This window comes from Vicugna pacos, chromosome 1 (genome assembly GCF_048564905.1).
Source record: "Vicugna pacos chromosome 1, VicPac4, whole genome shotgun sequence".
NCBI lineage: Eukaryota > Metazoa > Chordata > Mammalia > Artiodactyla > Camelidae > Vicugna > Vicugna pacos.
The window spans coordinates 16,685,554-16,709,168 of NC_132987.1; the positions used below are offsets into that span (position 1 = coordinate 16,685,554).

Sequence of the window (23,615 nt, forward strand, 5' to 3'; positions counted from 1 at the left end):
TCAGCAACTTTACTGAACTCTGAATTTTACTTTAAAAACTTGAAGGAAAGTAGAAATACTAGGTAATTGAATTCTAATTTATTTTGCCTCTGGTTTCTGTATAACTCTGACTGAGCCATTGTTTTAAATGGTGGTGAGGATCCCAAAGGTATATAAGGCTGCTGAGCGTGGTGGTGGACTAAAGCCAGATACTCACATTACTTCTTGGATTCCCTTAATTTAGAGTTAAGAGACAGAAGAGAGTTAGGTTGCAGAATTGTGGCAACCAAAGCTCCTCACCACGACTAATTAGACTCAGAATTAGAGGTCTCTGGTTAAAAGGGTGACTTTCTCCAAAGTGGGCCAGCTATGCCAGAGGACTCATTCATTCTCCCAGCTTTTGTTAAGTCTGGTATTGCCCTAAGGCCTGGGGGTACTAAGAAGATAAAGAAGTAATCTCTGTTCTTGGAGCAGTAACACTTTATCAGGGGTTAGTGTTACATATGCAACTCACAGTGATACTTTACATCAAGGATTATAACAGAGCCCTGTAGAAAGTGTTCTTGAACCCAGAGGAGGAACAGATTGTTCAGTGAGAGGCTTCTGCGAGTAGTTCACCAGGAATGTTGTTGGGATGTGGGTGGGAGTTTGCCAGAGATTGCTTTGTTGGGTAGTAAGTAGTTGACAGCCTCAAGTTGGGGTAAGAGGTGACAGCCTGGATTTGAAGTTTGGCTGTCATAATAAGCACCTTTGTAAGCTTGGGCAAGTCACTGAACCTTGCTGATCTTCACTTAAGTTTTTTTTTTTTTTTTGGAATATAAGAGGGTCTAATAAGGATGCATACCCTGTTGAGGTTGTTCTGGGATTAAGTGAAATAATACACATAAAGCATTTGATACAAGCCTGGTACGTGGTAGTCTGTCTGTCTGTCTGTCTGTCTGTCTATTTATTTATTTATTTATGCCTCTCTATAAAGTTGCATGTAAATCACTCTGGATAAATGATTATTGATCCTATTATCAGAGCTCTTAAGGGTAAAAATACAAACCCTTTGTGTCTTCTGAACCTGTGTGTAATCTCCTAATCGTGAAATTTCTCTCTTAATGTTGCTTAAATCCCAACCTGCTGCTTTTTACCAATTCTTACGCTATCCCAAACCAAAATAGGTCTAGTCTGAAACTGTCATTACTTTTGCTTTGTTCTCTAGTGCTCTGATGTTAAAGCAAATACATATTTAATTGTATAATTTCCTTCCTCTAACATGTATAGCACTTGTGTCTGTCGTGTGTACTCGTTACCATATTTCTTATCTCCCAAATGAACATGTAAGTTCTTTAAGAGAAAGCTTATGTTTTCTCAACTTTATCTCTCATAATGTCTTAGCACAGTGCCTTCTACATTATAAGTACTCAGTAAATATTGACTGAATGAAGGAATAAAAATAAATGTGTGAGGCTGCGAGCATAGCTGGTGTGATCTCAGGCTGCCCTCATAGAAACAGGATCTCCTGAATAGGAGAGTTCATAGAAACTGGTATGTGTTCAGAGAAGAGTGGTTAAGATGGTGAGAAGACTGAAAACCATGATTACACATGGAATAATTTGAAAAAGAGGAGATTTTCAGTTTGGAAAAGGGAAAACTCATGGTGGGAGATTTGGGCTGGGGAGGGTAGAAAATAGTAGTTCCTGATACTGAAACGGTGTCATATGGAAGAGGGAATTAATTAGTGACCCCAGAGCAAATACATAGGAACAGTGTTTTTCAACTCTTACGGTCTTTAATTTTATATATATTATTATAATATGATCTATGGTTACCCTATATTAAATATATATATATATGTCAATGTAAATACTGTATAAAGCCATATATTTTAATGTATGTACATATTATATAATATCATTATCACCATTTTGCCTCAATTAATGAAGGATGAAGATGACTTTCCAAGAACTTGATCTCGATTATTTAAAACATATTACTAATATCTGTTTTCTGGAGGACAACAGTTTATAAAATACTATTTTACATGAACACTCGCAGTCTTGCTGGCTCCACTAGCCTTCTCACAGCCTTACATTACACAGCTAGAAAGTGGTAGAGCAGGAAGAAACCACAAAAGTTCCTAATTACTTGACCTAGAGTCCTTTATTGGGATTTCAAGCCCAAGGGTACCTATTGTGAAACTGCTCCTGCGAAGCTACTCAAGGAAAAGAGGCCCTTGGGCTAATAAGATGAAGATTTAACCAGGCAGAGTGGCAGCCCTCAGGACTGTGCCTTCCATGAGAAACTTGGATGGAGGCAGCCAAATGCTGCCACCTGCCAAGAACCACAGTGAGATTGGTGCAGTTTAGTGATCAGTCAGCCAGCACCTCCATTGTCACAAATACTCCACTATGTCTTGTTACTATATCAAGAGCTCATTCCATTAAGGGAGAAACGTATCACTGTACTATATTTCTAAAGAGGGAAGTATTGCTTTTATTAGCAGTTTCTTAAATTGAGATTCTAGGAGATGGATGATAGTATGTGCTGTTTTAGTGCTGTCTTCATTTCCTGGTGCAGAAGATCAAAAATCTGTCTGTGTTTTAGAAAACAGCACGAGGTCCATCTGTTCAGGTCAGATTTTTCCACATTAACATGAAGATTTATAGAGTGGTAACTTTTGTAAGAAAAACCAATGACAATTATATATTTTGCTGCCATTTGGAATCCACATTAATTTTTTTGTTTGTCATGAAAATATAGTAATACATGCATCGTATGTGCACAACAAATTAATTCTTTCAAACAGTATGTATAATAAAGGCATCCTCGTTAGTTTATGTAGTATTTCACCTCTGTTTTGGTTCAAGTTCTAGACATCATCCATCCAGTTTCTGTCTTTAATATGGTCTGTTTATCGACAGTTTTCCTTTCAACAGAAGGCACAGAAATATAAAAGCTACTTTTGGCTTCTTGGCTGACTATTCTGGTTTGACTGAAAATACAGAGTAATGATTTTTCTCCTCTGATGAAAATAGCTTGATTCCCACCCCCGCCCCCCGATTGTGAAGTAAATGCATGCTTCCATGGGAAATTGAACAAAAAAGTAAAAAGAAGAAAATACTGAATGATTGAAATTTTACCATCCACAAGTATAAATGTAAATTGTTTTATATAAGTAGAGTCATATCATGAATACTCTTTTATATCTTTCTTTTTACTTAGCAATGTGACTTGAAGATTTTTTATGTCAATATACATACATATACATTATGTTTTTGGATGACTGCATAATATTGCATTGATATTTTTATTTATCAGGTCCCTCATTAAAAGACAAGTAGGTTAATTCTAAGTTTTTATTGTATAAAGAAAGCCATAATGAATATCCTTGCTTGCCATCTTTATATACTTTACTAGTGATCTCCTTAAGAGATATTCCTGGAAATGGCATTGCTGGGTCAAAAGCTCACACATTTTAAATTCTGGTACATGTTACTGTAGAATTAACTCTTGATGAGATAGATCATACTGTGTTTTTCCTGTATATATAATGTCCCTGCCAAGGATGGGACTTTATACACTCTTTTTTCAGCTTTGCAGTAGCATTATATTTTTGTGTGTATTCTCTAACAGATGTAAAAGAAGTGGAATGATTTAAATAAACCTAGGTATGCCACTTAAACAACCAGATGTTGTCAAGATTCATTCAAAATTTGACTTATGGTTTGGTCTGACTTATGGTTTAGTCTGGTCACCATCTTTCAATTGCTTTATGTTAGTTGAGTCTAATGAAATGTGATATATGGAGAGATGTGACGGAGTTGTAATTTCATTGAGTGCTGTGTAGGTATGTATAATCAGTTATGATTAAATTAAATCAAGGGTGTAAAATTTTGAACTAATTCGTTTGGCTTTTCCATAAGTCTTGGCCTCAAGAGGGATTTCAGGCTTGGCTTTCTCATGGATAAACAGCAGCAAGAACAGGGCAAATGTGAGCAGGTGGTATATCTAGTGTTTGAGGGATTTGAGAGTAGACTCTGTTGATCCTGGGTGTTCCTTTTTGTTCAGAGACTGGTACAAGACCTGGGGGGTTGGCAGGCTTCTTTGAATTCAGCTTAGCTATTTGATCTTCTCTTATGAGAATTCGGTAAAGAATAAGTAACCAATAAGTACAACTTTAACAAGCATATCAGAACACTCCTGTGGTCTGTTTTACATTTAATTAGCATCTAACCTAATTGGTGATTTAACCACTTAGATGCAAACAAAAGAGATCATGGAAACTGAAAAGGATCATTTTATTCCTTCCCCTCCCCCTTCTAGTGATGGCTCCCTGCCTCTCTTCACAGATTCACCCTGAATTTAAAGGTGCTGATTTACTGCAAACTAATTCTGATTTTTTTGTTTAAGACAGTAGGAAAGTAAGTGGTAGATGATAAATATGTGTTCATTAAGAAAGGCATTTTTTATGCAAATTGATAAGTCCACTGCTTCAGAGATTAGAAAGGCTCTTTCCTGGAAGGGGAAGTGTCGATTATAAATGGTGAAAGACTCTTGCATTCCAGCAGGTTCTTAGCTGTCAGCCAGCACATTCATCACAGTATGCCAGAATGGATTTTAAAATGGTACAACACAAATTGCTCTGCTCCAAATCAGGCATCATCACCGTCACACAAGCCAAGTCAACCTGCTTGTTTGAAAACTGCCGCATAAGGCTTTTTTTTTTCAACCTCAGTTAACCTTTTTCTTTCCTTGTATGCATGGTTCATTAGACTCTACTAAAGTCATTTGCTATTGAGTATAGAGGAGACAGGCTTCTCATTTCAATTTTGCCTACACAGCAACTGACACACCCAGTGTTTCCAAGCTGATGGCAAGATAGAATATTTAGCCCAGCTCCAGTCAGACCAATAACTCTCATCCCTGCCTACCCCTTTTCACCCCTTTCCTTTTTACCTTCTGCTCTTAAAAATTTAATTATTTCCTTTTTCTCAATCTTTGTCCCTCCCAGAGCCAGCTGTTGACTCCTGGCAGCTCCTGCATAGCTGATAGCCCCCTGGCTATCCCTTCCCTACCTTTCTGCCCTAGAACTGTCAGCTAAGTCTCCAACTCAAACCTGGGCTAAGCCTCTTGTTTGGTGCATCTCTCTACTTCTCCTTCCTGCTTCTCTCCTACCCTATATCCATCCCATCATCTCTCTCCTTACCTCACCACATTCTACCTTGTTTCTCCCAGCCTGGCCCATTCTGGAGTCTGGTATACATTGCTTTTCATAGTTCAACTAAGCAGCCTTCACCCCCAACTCAGTCAGCCACATCCCCAGCTTCAGCTTATCTCAGCCCATCTAAGGAGCCTTGACCCACATTATCTTCGGTAGCTTCTGCTATTCAGCCCAGAATAAGGATCCTTTCTCACCTAAGTATATCCCTGATGCTAGCTAACGTGTTGAGGAGCTTATCATTCAGCCTAGTGTGCCCGAACCTCTTCTCGCCTGGAGTGAATGAGCTGTCATCTAGTTCTGGTGCTGCTGTGCATCTGGCAGCACTGCAGGGGGTGATCCTCACACAGGATGTCACCACCGACCTGTCACAAGCAAAGTACAGTGATGATGATGGATTTAGACTGATTCATCCACATTCCTTCCCTGATTCTTCAAAGTAAGAAGATGCATTTGAGGGATTGTTGGCAGGGTTGGGAGATGTAGTCATTGGCTATAGAAACAAAAGTTACCTTTTGCTACAGTAATACAAAAGTGAGCCCTAGTGAAGGGCTGGACTATGAGGGTCAGAGCATCAAGATCAAATTCCAGAATTAACAAACTGCTGTCCCTCAGACTCTCAGAGTAAATTATTTTTTCTCAAGAGCAGGAAGCTCATAGATAGAGTGAAGAATTTTATAACGTATGAGTATTTGAGCCAAATATCAAGTTTCTTACTAATCAATAATGTGACTGTAAAGATCAGAATTCATCCTCAAGAACCCCTCAATGTAACACTTTTAGGCTAAATACCTAAGAGTAACCACCATCAATCATGTCCACAAATCATGTGGGAAAAAGTTTATAGCTAATTTAAAGTCCAGTCTTAAATTATATCTTTTTTACTCTGAAAAATTTAAAATGTGAAAGATAATCACTTCTGGCTAGTGTAAATGAAAAGTACTAAGTAATTAAACAATCATTTTTAAAATTAAAGTATAGTTGATTTATAATATTGTGTTAGTTTCAGGTGTATAGCAAAGTGATTCAGTTATATATATTTTTCACATTACTTTCCATTATAGGTTATTATAAGATATTGAATATAGTTCCCTATGTTATACAGTAAATCCTTATTGCTTATCTATTTTATGTATAGTTGTTTGTATCTGTTAATCCCATACTCTTGATTTATCCCTTCCCCCTGCTCCCTTTCCCCTTTGGTAACCATAAGTTTGTACTCTACGTCTGTGAGTCTGTTACTGTTTTGTATATAGATTCATTTGTGTTAATTTTTAGATTCCACATATAAGTGATATCATATAATATTTGTCTTTCTTTGCCTGACTTACTTTACTTAGCATGGTATTCCCTAGGTCTATCCATGTTGCTGTAAACAGCAATATTTCATCCTTTTTATGGCTGAATAATATTCCATTACATATATATAATGGTATATATATACCCAGAAAATGTGTGTGTATGTATGTGTATGTATATATATATATACATACACACACACATATATATATATATATATATATATATATACATACATATATATCTCTCACATCTTCTTAAACCAGTCATCTGTTGTTGGGCACTTGGGTTATTTCTATGTCTTGGCTATTATAAATAGTGCTGCTATGAACACTGGGGTGCACATAGCATTTTGAATTAGTTTTTGATTTTTTCTGAATATATACCCAAGAGTAGGATTGCTGGATCATACAGTAAGCCTATTTTTGTTTTTTTAAGGAATCTCCATACTGTTTTCCATAATGGCTGCACCAAACGACATTCCCACCGATAGTGTAGGAGTGTTCCTTTTTCTCCACACCCTCTCCAGCATTTATTATTTGTAGACTTTTTGATGACAGCCATTCTGACCAGTGTGAGATGATACCTCATTGTGGTTTTGATTTGCATTTCTCTAATAATCAGCGATGTTGAACATCTTTTCATGTACTTGTTGGCCATCTGTATGTCTTCTTTGGAGAAATGTCTATTTAGGTCTTGTTTTTTTGTTTGGATTGTTTGCTTTTTTGATATTGAGTTGATATTGCTATGAGCTGATATTGATATGATATTGATATGAGTTGAGTTTGATATTGATATGAGCTGTTTGTAAATTTCGGGTATTAACCCCATGTCAGTTACATTGTTTGTAAATATTTTCTCCTGTTCCATAGGTTGTCTTTTTGTTTTGTTGATGGTTTCCTTTCTGTGCAAAAGCTTTTAGGTTTGATTAGGTCTCATTTGTTTATTTTTGCTTTTAATTATTTTGCCTTGGGAGATTGATCTAAGAAAATATTGCTACAATTTATGTCAGAAAATGTTTTGCCTAGGCAGTTCAGGACTGTATTTTTGTTCAATCAACATTTGTTAAATGTACTCTGTGTGCTAGGAACACAGATATGAATGAGAACTCTCCTGCCTTCATGGAACTCACAGGCCACAGAGGAGGATGTGACTTGGCAAGCTCCCTTAAGATGGTGCCTAGATCTGTTGAGGGAGTAGACATAACAGATTAAAGGAGCCATCTCGAGCTGTGCACAATCCAGAAAACTTGAGATGTGCTGAAAAGTCCTGCCTAGCATGGATGTGGGAGGAGGTGCAGTCAAACTATGATGGCTCCTGACTTCTCTGTGGCTTCAAGTTTTCTCAGAAAGAGCACTTTAAAAAATCAGAGGTCTGAGTGAAATGTAATACTTATCCCTTGGCCTGAAATTTGCTAGCTGGGCCTAGATGAAGATTTGAGTAGAAGTGGTTGGCAGAGTGGACAGAATGTGTAAGTAAGTTATTATAAGATAACAAGTTTGTCTTGATAATTGCATTTCCAGAGAACTATCTAAGTAATCACATAAAATTTAAAGTTTTCTGGCAGAAGATGGCTTGAGGGAATTATTCAGATTCTGTCCTGATCAGCAGTCCCAAGTTCTTGTTTAACGCAATTGACACAGATGAGCTCAAAGTGCCGTCTACCAATCTTTATGAAAATCTTATATTATTATTGCCCCAGACTACCAACCAATTCAGGCTGCTTCTTTGCAAAATCTCTTCTAGATTTCTTGATAAATTGTAGGTTATTTTCCCAAAACAATAATTACATGAGGAACAAAATGTAGGCAAACTGTCTCCTATGAATTACTGTTGCACACCATCCTGTCTCATGAAGAGAGTTTATAGCAATTTAGGCTATTGGAAGGGATCACCAACATTATCTTCAGTCTTTGATTCGTAAAACTGGCACTGTGTGTGAATGAATACTCTTTTGTAAATTTCAAAATATTAATGCTTTATTGGCATTTCTATTAAAATAATAGTTAAAAGCAAAATAGGCAGGAAAGGTTCCTTGATGGGATTCATCTTTAAATATTACACGGTGTAATACTCAGTGCATCTCTGTATCTGACAGGGTTTAGTTACAGATAACAAAAATCACGCTAGCTCTTTCAATCAGAAAGAGATATAATACAAGGAATCAAAAGTCTAAAATCAGTGGAAGGACTGGAGGAGCAAATTTCAATCTGGGCCTCTAGGCACATTTCCGAGAATGCATGGCTTATCCTTTAAAAAAATTCCTAATTTAGCAATTCATAAACCGTATGTAAGCCTTCTTGCTATATAAACAGAGCAGAGAGGAAAATAAGCATTTCTTCTATGCTAGTAACAGAATCTTCACAGTATTTGACTAACATGAAGAAAGCAAGCTAGTATTTAGTGAGCACTTATTATGTGCCAATGATTGTTCTAGATGCTTTTGATCTCTTTTCATTAAGTCCTTATTAATAACCTTTCCAGGGTGGCAATATCAGCCCATCTCACAGATGAAGAAACTGAGGTTTAGAAAGGTTATGTGATATATGCACAGGCAGAAAATAATAGGAGATAGAATTCAAATTCAGGTCTGCTGCCTCATGAATTAGTTAGACTTGTTGTCCAGCACTGGTTGTTAATCCAAAGTCCTATTTGGTGACATCCAACCAAAGTTTGATTCAACGTTTAATAACTGCATCCAACAGGGAAGTTTACTCAACCCTTGAGAGGTGTTTTATAATTCACTTTTTTTAGATGATCCATGAGGATGTGGTTCTGGAAAGCAGATGTTTCAGAGTATCACAGGGGCAAGCAAGCCAGCAAATATTTTCTATCTCAGGCTAAAACAGTCTTGTCCATGTCACTTGACTCAGAACTTTGCAGTCTCATCCAACACATCTTTAGATCTTCAGAAGATCAAAAATTCTTTTCTAGGGAACATCATGGATTTACATGCAGGCAGTTCTTTTCCACACCTGTACTAAGTGTGTAGGTCTTCTATCTAAGAATACAGATCTGATCTTTAGACATTCACAGAATGATGGTATATGAATTTTCTCTTTGCTGCTGTAACAAATTACCACAAACTTGGTGGCTTAAAACAACGTGAATTTATTATCTTGCAGTTTTATAAGTCAGAGGTCCAGTTCGGGTAACCCTGGGCTAAAACCAAGTTGTTGGCAGGGTGTGCTCCTTTCTGGATGTTCTAGGGAAGGATCTATTTCCTTGCATTTTCTATCTTCAAGAGGCTGCTCACATTCCTTGGCATATAACTCCCTTCTGTCTTCAGTGCGAGCAACTGCAGGCTGAGTCTCATATTTCATCGCTCTGACTTTGCCTCTGTTGTCACATCTCCTCTGACTTTTCTGTCTCTGTCTTCCACTTTTAAGGACCCTTTTGATTACACTGGGCCCAAACACATAATCCAGGATAGCCTCCCTATTTTAAGGTCAGTTGATTAACAGCCTTAATTCCACCTGCAACCTTAATTCCCCTTTGTCATATAAGATAGTGGTGTGGGAATTAGGATGTGGATATCTTGCTGGGAATGGGGGGCATTATTCTGCCTACCATGGATGGTTACTTTGCAGAGCAGTATAGAAGAAAGGGCTTGGGATGGCAGACCTGGATCTGAATCTTGTTCCTACCATTAACTAGTTATGTCACCCACGAATTGGCAAGTTACCCAACCTCTCAGAACCTATTTCCTCATCTATAAAATGGAGATTATATTATCTACTTCATAGAGTTGTTTTGACCTTTAAATGATAAAATAAAGTTCTTAGTGCATGTCTGCTAGAAAAGAGGCTAAATAAACATAGATATCCTTATAATTAGAGAATCTACAGCCATATTTAAAACCGAACAATCCAAAAGAGTACTTCCCAGGTGCTTGGAAGCATCTGTGCTTGTTATTTCCTGTGGTTTCATTTTACCTTTAACTCTAATTGAATGGTTGCCTCAAGTCCTTTCAAAACCAGTGTATTGATCCTAAATAAACATACAGAACAATAAATGAAGACATACTTTATTTCACTATTAGGCTCAGCTAGTTTCTCTCTAGATGACATTTTAACAGAGAACAAAGAGGGAAACATGAATCCTTTTGACTTATCTCCTATTTATTCTTTCACCATCTTCTCCTGGCCATCAAAATCCATTTCTTCACTTATATTCATTGAGAAAACTTCAACATTGTTATCTGTGTCTTTTCACATACATGGCTTTTCCTGTGATGGTTTATGGATCTATCCCTGCATAAAGTAAAGAGGCAGTTGGTCAACATACTTGCCTTTCAGCTCTCAGAAAGCTGAAGTTAATGATTGACCTGTTGTGTTCAAAGCCCATTATTGAATCCATATTAACTATCCATTAAAAATGATGTTGTACAATATTTAATAACATGGAAAAATGTTTATAATGTATTGGTAAGTAAAGGGGAAGTTATAAAAGAGGATATAGTGTTTGATACCACTTTTGGGGGGAAAATGTTCACAAACAGAAAAAGGCCTGGAAGGGTCCATAGTTATCTCTGGGCGGTAGGAAGGATTATGAGTGGTTTTGTTTACTTTGCCTTCTCACATTTCTCAATATTCTACAATAAACATATATTGCTTTTGTAATAAGAATAAACAAAAATTTATTTTTCTCTAAAGATCTGCTGGTAGTAAATAGCTCCTGAGCATAAGCTTGTCCTGAGCAAGCCCAGGGAAGCCTGATGAGGAACTCAAGTGGGACTGAACCTGACTGGGCCAAACTGAGACGTGCTCTGGGAAGCAGGGAAATAGCAACTGAAGTTCAGCCTGGTCTTGTTGAAAGATATCCTTCCTAAATGGCTGATAATGACTTAATTAAGAAAAGCAGATACACATTATTTAAGAAACAGCTCCAGTTATGCCTGAGGAATTTAATATTAAAGAAAACATGAGAGACCTAGCAACATAAACAGAGCCAGAGACAGAGAAGCTAAATTCACAAATCCTTTTTATAGCCAAACTGCACATCCTAATGTTTTACTAGTCTTGAAGTATTATTAAGGACTCTAAAGTATTTTAATGGATAAGGCTCCCGATTTATTTAAACTAGCTATTTAAATTCATTTATTTATATTACTTATATTTTATTCTTAAAAAAATTTGCTTCATAAAAAAATAGTCCATTCATTCATTCAGCAAACACTTATTGAACACCCATCTCCTGCCAAGCACTGTGCTAGATGCTGCAAATATAAAAATTAGTAATATCTAATTTTAATATCTCTGGGTTAAAACTCTCACAGGTCTAGCAGGAGGGAAAGAAAAAAAAAACAGTTGTAATTCAATGCAATAATTCTATGATTGAAGCACTGAGGTGGGCATCTAACACAGACAGGGGCGGGAGGTAGGCCTAGGGAAGTTTTCCAGAGAAGGTAATATTTAATCTGGGCCTTGAAAAGTGAGCAGGAATTTACCAAGTGAAAAAGCAGAAAAAGAGTATTATATAAAGGAACAGCATATGTAAAAACCCAGAAAGAGCATGACATATTCAAAGAATTTTCTGCAATTTGGAATAGCCAGAACTTCTGTGCCTGTAGAGGACAAGCAGAAGATGATGCTGTGATAGTTAATTTTATGTGCCAACTTGGCTGGTCAAAGATTATGCTGATGTTTCTGTGAGGGTGTTTTGGATGAGACTTACATTTAAATCAGTGTATCTAAGTAAAGGAGATTGCCCTCCAAAATGGGGGTGGGCCCCATGCAATCAGTTGAAGGTCTTAACAGGAAAAACTGACATTCCCTGAAGATAAGGAGTTCTGCCAGCAGACTGCCTTTGGACTTGAACTGCAAATCTGCCCTGGGTCTACAGCCTGCTGGTCTACTCTGAAGATTTTGGTTGTGCCAGACTGCATAATTGCATGAGCCAATTCCTTAAAATTATCCTCTTTCTACAGATGTGTGTGTGTCTATATATGTACATATATAAATACATCCTATTAATTCTGTTTCTCTGGAGAAATCTGACTAATAAAGAGGTTAAAGGCAGAGGATAGAGAGAATTCTTCTGAACATTTCTGTAGTTTGAATGATCAAGGGAAACTACAGGTTTTTGGTTACCTAAGTCTACCACTGATTAAGCAATGATGCTGAGAGCAGATATGGATATATGGGCCTATAAGATCCTATGGAGATGTCAGTAGTCAACATCATTCCATATCTCCCTCTTCTTGCTTTTCAAGTCCATTCCATTCCATCCAACAAAACTGAGTGCCACTATGTGCCAGACACTGTGTTAGGGGCCAAGCATATAATGGTGGGAAAGTCTGCTTTCAAGATGTGTACAGTCTGGTGAGAAAGACAGGATATAAACAAATGAATGCAGGAACAATGGGGCACAAAGGTTTGAGAGGCCAGGGAAGACTTTGCATAGGAGGAAGTAACACTTGAGGGAACACTACTGAAGCACTGATGTGAAGCCTACAGGTAGACAAGGACAGAAAAGGGGAGGAATAGGTCATTCCAGGCAGACAGAATCATGTGAATAAAGAATTAAAATTTATTGAGCACTTGCTAAGTGCCAGATACTAAGTGTTTTGTATATATTAACTGACTTAATATTTTTATTCTATCTGATGAGGTAATACTATTATTATTGAAATTTTACAGAAGAGGAAATAGGCAAAGAGGTTAAATAAATTGCCCGAGTTTATAATTTTTTTAATTAATTAAAAAATTTGGGGGGGTAATTAGGTTTATTTATTTATTTGTTAATGAAGGTACTGGAGATTGAACCCAGGACCTTGTGCATGCTAAGCTTGCACTCTACCACTGAGGTACATCCTCCCCACCCCAGTTCACAAATTAAATAAGTTCTATAGCTAAGATTCAAATTCAGACAGTCTGGGTTCAGTAGCCAAGTTTAAAAAAAATTTCAATTCTTGTGTCACTCTCTGTCTTAATTAATTATGCAGCAGTCATAGATTCATTAAATCTTAAAGCCAGAAATGTCTTTAGATAATCTAGTCAAGTGATTCTTGCACAATAAAGTTATACATTAGGATTAATGGGAGGTTTTTAAAAATACCAATGCCTAGCATTGCCATCCCCACTTCCCTAACCCACAATGGAGGAATCACTCCTTTTTTCCCCTTTCTTTTATTTTTTTTCCTATTTTTAGAAATTGTGGTAAAATATAAATAACCCAAAACTTATCATATTAACATATTTTTAAATGTTCAATTCAATGGCATTAATTACATTCACATCACACAACCATCACCACTATTTATTTCCAACTTTTTCATTACCCCAAACAAACTCTGTAGCCATAATTCCCCATTCCCCCTTACCCAAGCCCCTGGTAACTTCTAACCTAATTTTTCTTTTTATGAATTTGCCTATTCTAAATACTGCATATGAGTGGAATCATACAATATTTGTCCTTTTGTTTCTGGCTTATTTCAGTTAACATAATGTCCCCAAGGTTTATCCATGTTGTAGTATGTATTGGACCTTCATTCCTTTTTATGGATGAATAATACTCAGTTTTATGGATATACCACATGCTGTTTACCCATTCACCTGTTGGGGCACTTAGGTTGTTTTTCTTCCTTCAAACACACACTGAGGAACCACTACTTTTTAAAACTTCACCATGTCATACATGAAGAGAATAAAATAATGAAAAGAGGCAGAGGCTAAGTACCAAATGGCACAGGGAAAAGGTTCAGAGGGGTGACATGTGTACATTTTGGTTTGGATGGCAGGAGGCTAGTTTTTAGGGTGGAGTTCTAGTGGTAGGGATGGTCACATGATTGAGGCTTTTCTCCTACTTTCTGAACAGATATTTTGTCATCATCACTCCTATTTCCTGTCAGAAAACTTACGATTTCAGGAAAATGAAAATAGTTTATTCTATTATGAAAGCAGAATATGATTCTGACAGTATTAATGCTTTGTCATTTAAGTCAACAAAATAAATATCATTTTTCCTGAGACCATTCACATGGATAAGTGGTAGTTACTTCTGGGCTGGGGTGTTAGACAGGGCTGTCTGTAGGGGACAGGAATAAAGTTGAGAAGGTGAGATGGGGAAAGAGCGAGGGGACTGGGAAGAGGAAAGAGTGAGAGAAGAGCAAGGAGGAGACACGAATTTGGGATACTATGTAACAAAATTCTGGACTAAACTTTGGAACAAATTCTGTTCAACAGTAGAACCTACTGACCTGCTCCATCTGGCCTACTTGGTACCCTTCACATAGAGTGTTCAATGATATATACTGAATTAGTTTCCTAAAGTGAGTACCTTCCTTTACCTTTTAAGTTCTCTCAGTTCAAAGTGAGGTAGATCACTAGCTTTCTCCAAATTTTTAGTATTCCACCCTTCCCCAATGCTCCTCAACTCTAAAACCTCCTAAGATTTCACTTTCTCTCAAAGCTGAGTTGACCTGTATTTTTCTTAGCACATTATCTGTACACATGTGAAGAGGAATATGTCTGGCTATTTATAGTATTGTTTTTACTGACTTCTTTTATATTTCCCTTTGTTTTCTCTGGATTTTAGAGCCATTAGTTTTGCCTTTCTTTTTTCTATTTGTTGTCCCATTCTTGCTTTTATACTAATTCTGATTGTTTCCATTAGGGCTGAAAACGTTGTCATGACCTCTGGCTAAATCAAGATCTTGTCTTAGTCTCTTTCTGGTAGCTATTGCAAGGATGCTTTAATCTAAGTGTTACAAAGGAGGACTGATTATGTGCCTTATTTTTTGTTTTCCTAAGAGAGATGTAGATGGATTGTTTGTCAAGCAATAATCTGATGCAATATGAGTGCTAGTTTAATTGCAATTTCTGCCACTACATATGGTATATCTGTCCTAAGTAATATATCTGACTTAGAATGATTCTGTCCAGGTTGCTCTGAAATTTCTTCTTACATTTTAAAAATTATTATTATTAATTTTAACATATCTTATTGAAGTATAGTCAGTTACAATGTTGTGTCAATTTCTGGTGTACAGCATAATGTTTCAGTTGTACATATACATGCATATATTCCTTTTCATATTCTTTTTCATTATGTAGTTTCTTTTTATATTTTTATAGAGATTCAGTTGGTTTGTAAGTCTTCTCTTTTCTTCCCTTGGATTGAATTTACCCATGGTGGTTCCTTTATAATCTGAGTATTTGAAATCTTACACGATTAACTTTTCTTGTAGCCCTTCTTTTACGTCTTCATAAAACTGTTCAGTTTCATGATTTGATTATAGACTTAGTTCATTTTGATCATTTGCCACTTACATGCAATGTGAATATTATCATACCTTCTAAGAAGGGCAAACACATACTTCTTCATAAGTCCCTGATTTCCTAAGTGTGACTGATTTAAGAAAGGGTGTTGTTCTTTTTACTTTCTACTCCGTTATTTCTCACTTATTATCATTATTCTTGTCTTTCAAACTCTACTTTATTCATTTATATAAGAATGAATTTTCTAGGTCCAGAGGTTGGAGCTTAGAAGCAGGTTCTTTTTTCTCTAAAGCAGCGGGCCTTTACACAAAGATATGGACCTAAAGAGTATTAGTAAACTATAAGCAAACTTATATGCTTCCTCTAGTCCTCCTGATCCTCTTAAGTTGTAGTGGGGAAGAGAGAGAAGAATCCTTATTCCAAGAGGGATGCTGAAGTTTCTGCCAGGCAGGGTTCATCATAAGGATGGGTAGAATCATACTCACAGCTTTTGGGGCCTCACAATATGGGCCCCTTTTCATCAGTTTGGAAGTGTGAATGGCTTCTCTTGGTAGGTCTCAGGAGGTATGTTGAACAGCACAGATCCTATGCATGTCCTGATGTTTCTCAATATCCTGGAAAGATGGTTGTTGTATCTTCCCTTTCAGGTGACAAGTTAGGTGTAGTCTTTTCATTTTTATTCAGGAGAAAGGCTGTCCAAGCACATTGGGGTAATAAAGTATCTCAGAACTAGGCTGCTCAGGTAGTAACCTATTAGTTCTTGACATTTAGTAATCTGATTCACGAATGTCAAAAATCACATCAATATCTACATTTAAACCACTATATTATAATCAAGTTGCATTAATCAGCTTTATATCTAAGACTTTTCTTTTCTTTTTTTTTTTTTTTTACCACTTTAGGGATCAGTCTGGTAACTAAAGAAAGTCTTATTACCACTATTACCAAATGGCATTAGCCTTAGGCACCATAAGAGGATTGCCCTAAGGATTCCTACCAAGACAGTAGGGATGGCAGTGTTAATTTTCTCAGCCTTGGGAGAAAAGTGATCTTGGGCCTTATGTTGTGGGATGTAGTTTAGGAAACAGTATCTCTTTTGGATACAAATAGTGCTTTCAGTCTTGCCACACTAAATTGTGCCCATTGTTCAGCAGTCACCAAACTGCATCCTTTTAATCCATTTGTGTCCCGCATTTCAGATTGATACAGTTGTGCTTTTTCCTAATGGGGAGGGGAGGGGGATGTTCCCCCTTAAAGCCAACTGAGAGTGAACGTTATCAGATCATTATTTACAACGACTGGTTGTGCTTTCTTATTCTCCAATTGGAAGTCTGCTTAGACGGTACATTTGCTCTTTGCTTGCTTGAACAAAGAGAAATAAAATTGGAGAGAAGGGGGCAGCAGTGAGTGGCTTATGCACTCATTGAAGTGGTAAGGATCTGTGACTTTCCCAGGGTCAAGTGAATACTGTTGGTGCCCAACCAAGAGAGCTGCCCCCCCAGGCAATAGGATCCAAGCAGCAAAAAGCTGTGGGCCATAGCCCCAGGGTAGGAGACTCTCCTACATTAGGGACTTGTGCACTGGGGAGACTCTACAAAATTTATGCAAGATAGCCTGCATTTGGATGCCTGCAACCTAGAGAGTATCAGTGGCCTATCAGAGTTAGCAGAGAAATAAACACAATAATCAAAGAGAATTTCACCATGTGTTAAAGTCAGCATTCAACCTGAGATACAGAACCAGTAGATTTATTAAATGTAATTGTGGTGGCTGGATAAGGAAGTCTGAAGTCTGTGGGCAGACAGAAAGGAAAGATCTTATATCATGTTGTAACCCATGAGCACAGGGTGAAGCTTCTTGTCCACAGGCAGTAAGGAAAGGAAGGTCATGAGCAGGTTGGAATCCCAATGGCATGAACTGTTTGGAATCTCTGAGCTGAAGGAAGAAGGCCTAAAGCTCTTTTTTAAAGGGCTTACTTGTTTAGGTCAGGCCCACCCAGGATAGTCTTTCTTTTATTAACTTAGCTGATTAGAGTTTTATCACATCTGCAAAATACCTTCATAGCAGCACCTAGATTAGTGTTTGATCAAATAACTGAGAAATGTAGTTCAGCTTAGCCAAGTTTATATATACATCAAAAGCCCATCATACAACAACAGCCAATATATGAAATATGTGTCCTTTCCTTTTCTGTCCTCCCTGTGCCAACACATCAGGGGAGCTGGAGCCTTGTAGAAGGAGATGGAGGAGATGTCCCAAAGGCAGACCATATTTCCCTCCCACGGACTCCAAAAGAAGGGAATGGGAGAAGGAATAATACAGCAGACTACAGCCTCTCCCTATTCATGCCCCCGGGGCTACAAATCTGGTCTGCAGTAGGAAGGGGAAAGCTGTGAATGTATATAAGACACAAGTTTAATGATGAACAGCAAATTGGAAGTTATGGGATCTAACTGAAATGTCGTTATACTTGCTGACCACTGAGGAAAGGAAATTTAACCACAAATCTGAGTACAATGACTGGAGACAAAATTCCACTGAGTTGAGACAACTAAGTAATAAAATGATGAGATTACAAAAATCAGAACTACTACAGATGTTAAACAAGGAAGAAAAAAATAAGTGGCTAGAGTGGTCAGGGAAGGCTTGTTTCTAAAAGGCAGAATTTGGACTGGGCCTTCTTAAAAGATGAGGAATGTTTAGAAAGTTGGAGCAGAGGGTAAGCTAGTGAGAATAAAGGCTTAGAGAAGTGATATGTACATGTGGAGAGTGGGGACAGGGAGGACACTGGATTGATCAGAACAAAGTATGTGTGTTAAGGAGCTAAGTATTGATATGGGCTAGACTAGGAAAGGTCTTGAGAGCTAGGCAGAGGATCTGAGATTCAATGAAGTCATCAATAGGAAATCTTGTAGGTTCTTGGGTGGGGAAAGCTTGAGGGAATTTTTTGTTTTGTTCTGAATCTTTTAAAGGCATTAAGTGACAGTGGTGGTGTGTGTGTGTGTGTGTGTATATATATAGTGGTATGTATAGTTGGATTTTAGGGGAGAAGAACTGGGATTCAAGGGGGGCTAGTTAGGATGCTGTTGCAATATTCTAGATGGGAATTCACAAAAACTTGATCCAGAATCACAAAGGTAAAATGGAATTGGAGGAGAAATGAAAAATCTGAGAAATATTTCAAAGACAAAAACAGTAAGATTGATGACCAAATAAAAGTGTGATAACAAAAAGGCTAATTCAGAGTATTTCTTGGTTTCTAGCTTGGGGAACTAGAAAAATGGTGGTATTTCAAACATAGGTGAGGGAGTTAGGGAAGGAAAATCTATTTGGAAGATCAAGACTATTAGTGAAGGTAAGGTCATGATGTGAAGGGAAAATATCCTGATAAAAGTTTAAAAAAGGGAGCATCCAGATTAGCCTGATACAAGATGCATAAAGGACTACAAGTGGGAGGTGGTAGGATCTGAAAGGCTTGGAGGCACAGGTGGTGTTTTTTCAAATGACTCTTCAAACTGACAGTGGTGTCATTTAGAAGAGAAAGGAGTAAACAGGCATGGAACAGTTGGCTTACCCAGATGGTATTAAAGAACAAAAATGGGATTTGATTTCTGGACCATGGTTTAAGATCCTGGAACTGGTGAGTTTTTGGCAAGGAACGGGAAATACGTTATGAGGACCAAAAAAAAAGTTTCCTCTTTTTTTTTTTAATTTTAATTTTTTAGGGGGGAGGGGAGAAATCATTGGGAAGGAAATTAGAAATTTTTCTTGGGGAGAGAGGAGAGAACTAAAGAGAACTGAATAATAAATACAGATCTCAAAGAAAGAATAACATTGTAGAAGACACCCAGTGTTTCAAAAGAGTTAATTATAGGTGAAAAGAAGCTGGAGTTATTAATATTCACTGAGAGTTTACTATACACCAGCACTGTCGCAAATCCTTTATATGCATTATTTCATTTAATTCTTACAACAACCTTAACATTTTTCCCACTCAGCTAGATGTCATGGACATCTTTCTATGTCAGTAAAGATCTGTGTTACTATATATATATATATATATATTTATTGAAGTATAGTCAGTTTACAATGTTGTGTCGATTTCTGTTGTACAGCACAATGCTTCAGTTATACACGAACATACATATATTTGTTTGCATATTTTTCTCCATAAGTTACTACAAGATATTGAATATAGTTTCCTGTGCCATACAGCATAAACTTGTTTATCTAGTCTATATATATCAGTTAGTATCTGCAAATCTCTAACTCTCATTTTATCCCCTCCCACCCACTTCCCCCCTTATTTATTTATTTATTTATTTATTTATTTATTTATTTATTTATTTTTGCTTTTGTTTTGGCAGGAGGTAATCAGGTTTATTTATTTACTTTTTTTTTTTTAAATGGAGGGACTAGGGATTGAACCCAGGACTTGGTGCATGCTAAGCATGTGCTCTACTACACAGCTACACCCTCCCGACCCTGTGTTGTCATTTTCAATGGATGCATAGCATAGTATTCCATTGTATGAAGGGTCATTCTAGTAAGCTACAATGAACTCTCCCATTCATACATTTTTCTCACACTTTTGTGTATGCTCTCTTTTTATCAATAACAGATTAACTTTTTTTTAGTTTGTAATTTAAGTTTTAAACAATTATCATGATTCAAAAAATACATTAAAAGTATAGAGTAAAAATATTTTCTTCCATTCTTGTTCCCTGTCCCACTCCAATGATTATGAGTTACCTTTATATCTTTCCATAATTCCTTTATGTTATACTTTTTATGTTATATAAGCAAATACAGATATGTATTCTTATTTTTTCCTTTCTTAAAACACGTAAAGTAAAAAGCATATTGTGATCATCTCTTTAGGGTAAAATCTTAGATATGATACTGCTGAATTAAAGGGTAGTTTCAGTTAAAATCTTACACATATTGCCCAGTTGCTCATAAGAAAATCTGTACATAGCAACAATGCATGAATGTCACTAAGTCCACCTTATTTTCTAATTTCAGTGTATCTATATATCTGAAGATGTATGGGAAGCCAGAATAAATGTTTTTAAAAAATCACTATAATTTGTAATATGAGGCAAGTTTTGGTATCATACAGAAGTGATTATGCAAAATAATTTGGACTTATCCACTTAGAGTTTATAATATAGACAAATGGACACAATGAGAAGGAAAGGTTTGATCTAAATTGTTATTTATTTTTTCTGTTTTTCTTCCTGGATAGGTAGAGAGGTAGGAATGAAAAAATGGAAAAATGTCAGTTGTTTGTGATGTAAAGAAAGGAAATAGAGCTGAATGAGACAAAGAAAAAGCAGAATGAGAAATGGGACAGAAGCAAGATGAGAGTGAAAATAGGATAGACAATTCCATTGGGCCACATACATCTGATAAGGCATATTACCAGATGATCTCTTCCTATTCCTTTTTTAAAAAACTCTTGTTACAACCTCTACTTTCTATTTTTAAATTAGTACATATGACTATAATAGAAATTAGAACTATACTTCATCTGATTGAACAAATACATTTGTCTTTTTTTTCCTTCTTAAATAGAATTGATTATCTGAAGAAATGGATACTTCTCCCTCCAAAAAATATCCAGTTAAAAAACGGGTGAAAATACATCCCAACACGGTGATGGTGAAATATACTTCTCATTATCCTCAGCCAGGGGATGATGGATATGAAGAAATCAATGAAGACTATGGAAATTTTATGGAAGAAAATCCAAAGAAAGGCCTGCTGAGTGAAATGAAAAGAAAAGGAAGAACTTTCTTTGGAACAACGGATACTCGACCTCCACTAACAGAAGACCCCATGACCAATGAGATTGGACAATTCCAAAGCTTTGCAGAAAAAAATATTTTTCAATCCAGAAAAATGTGGATAGTGCTGTTTGGATCTGCTTTGGCTCATGGATGTGTAGCTCTTATCACTAGGCTTGTTTCTGATCGTTCTAAAGTTCCATCTCTAGAACTGATTTTTATCCGTTCTGTTTTGCAGGTCTTATCTGTGTTAGTTGTGTGTTACTACCAGGAGGCCCCCTTTGGACCCAGTGGATACAGATTGCGACTCTTCTTCTATGGTGTATGCAATGTCATCTCTATCACCTGTGCTTATACATCATTTTCAATAGTTCCTCCCAGCAATGGGACCACTATGTGGAGAGCCACAACCACAGTCTTTAGTGCCATTTTGGCTTTTTTACTTGTAGATGAGAAAATGGCTTATGTTGACATGGCTACAGTTGTTTGCAGCATCTTAGGTGTTTGTCTTGTCATGATCCCCAACATTGTTGATGAAGACAATTCTTTGTTAAATGCCTGGAAAGAAGCCTTTGGGTACACTATGACTGTGATGGCTGGACTGACCACTGCTCTTTCCATGATAGTATACAGATCCATTAAGGAGAAGATCAGCATGTGGACTGCACTGTTTACCTTTGGTTGGACTGGGACAGTCTGGGGAGTATCTACTATGTTTGTTCTTCAAGAACCCATCATCCCATTAGATGGAGAAACCTGGAGTTATCTCATTGCTATATGCGTTTGTTCTACTGCAGCATTCTTAGGAGTGTATTATGCCTTGGACAAATTCCATCCAGCTTTGGTCAGCACAGTACAACATCTGGAGATTGTGGTAGCTATGGTCTTGCAGCTTCTAGTGTTACATATATTTCCTAGTGTCTACGATGTCTTTGGAGGGATAATCATTATGATTAGTGTTTTTGTCCTTGCTGGCTATAAACTTTACTGGAGGAATTTAAGAAGTCAGGATTATCAGGAAATACTAGACTCTCCCATTAAATGAATATTTGATTATGATCTTGTTAATGTTGAGTTATTAATAGGTACACTGCCATTTAATGTTCACCTATCAAAGTTTTTGTGTTGTATAACTGACAGAATGCTATATATGATTAATATATGCAGATGTAGAAAAATTTATTCTAATCTAATCTATTAAAAAACAAATATTAAATTATGTGAAATATCATGAACTTGGTATCTTCACTGTTAATAATAAAAGGTAATTGTGGTAGAGAATGTTAACTTTAATAACTAAAGAACATAAGACTTGAAGAAATCACCCCTTTCAGATGGAACATTTATGGTCCTAAGGTTCAAAAATTAGAAAAATGTTCATGCTCAATGTTCTATAAATGTTCAACAAAGATCCTTCAATATTCAAAAATCTATAAGGTGAAATGCTGAATACTGAGCTATGTTTTGTCATCTATTTGTGTTAGAAAACAAGAGGTGATTGGGCTGGGTGAGGGAGCTTGAGTTGAGGTAAGAAAGAGGGAACAAAGAAAAGGAGTGGTTTTTCAATGACAGTGGTGGTTTGTCCTCTTAGAACAGGAAATTGGAAATGTGGCCCATGCTATGGCCACATTAGGCAAAGCATAGGATATGGAGATAGGGAGAAGACTGGATTATTGCTAGTTCTACTTAGTCTATGCTATTTTGTGCCTGATAGTGGGGGACCTAATGCTGGGGAGGGTCTACCTTAGTTATGCAGATCTCCAAATCTGCCCTTGTTTTTGATTTTGTAGCAAGTACAAGTGTGAGCTGCAGTAAAGGTACTCCTTAGCTCTGAAAAAGACACTAACAATAATCATAGTATAACAGAAAACTGATACAACACATTGTCCTGAGATTCTTTTCAAAAGAACCTAACAGTGTAAAAGCATATAAAGTAGCATTAATTTGGGTCTAATTTCGGACATTTTTACTGATTTAGCACAAGCAAATGTTGATATGGTACTGGCTATTAAACAATTTTTTTTGAGCTATCTTAACTTCAAATTCACCCATCTATACTTTCCTCTGTGATCCTATGGCTCAGACCCTGCAAACTACATTTTTTTCCTATGCCAGATGGTG

The 23,615-nt window shown here is 36.8% G+C and overlaps 1 protein-coding gene across 1 annotated transcript in view; it reads left to right on the forward strand.

Annotated features, from left to right (window-relative positions):
* Positions 1–22,729, forward strand: part of SLC35G2 (solute carrier family 35 member G2) — a 31,805-nt gene extending 9,076 nt beyond the window's left edge. The window contains exon 2 of the mRNA XM_006216046.4: positions 21,283–22,729. Coding sequence (XP_006216108.1) covers positions 21,301–22,539 — 1,239 coding nt within the window. The 5' untranslated portion in view covers positions 21,283–21,300 and the 3' untranslated portion in view covers positions 22,540–22,729. The remainder of the gene's footprint in view (positions 1–21,282) is intronic.
* Positions 22,730–23,615: the final 886 nt, after the last annotated feature.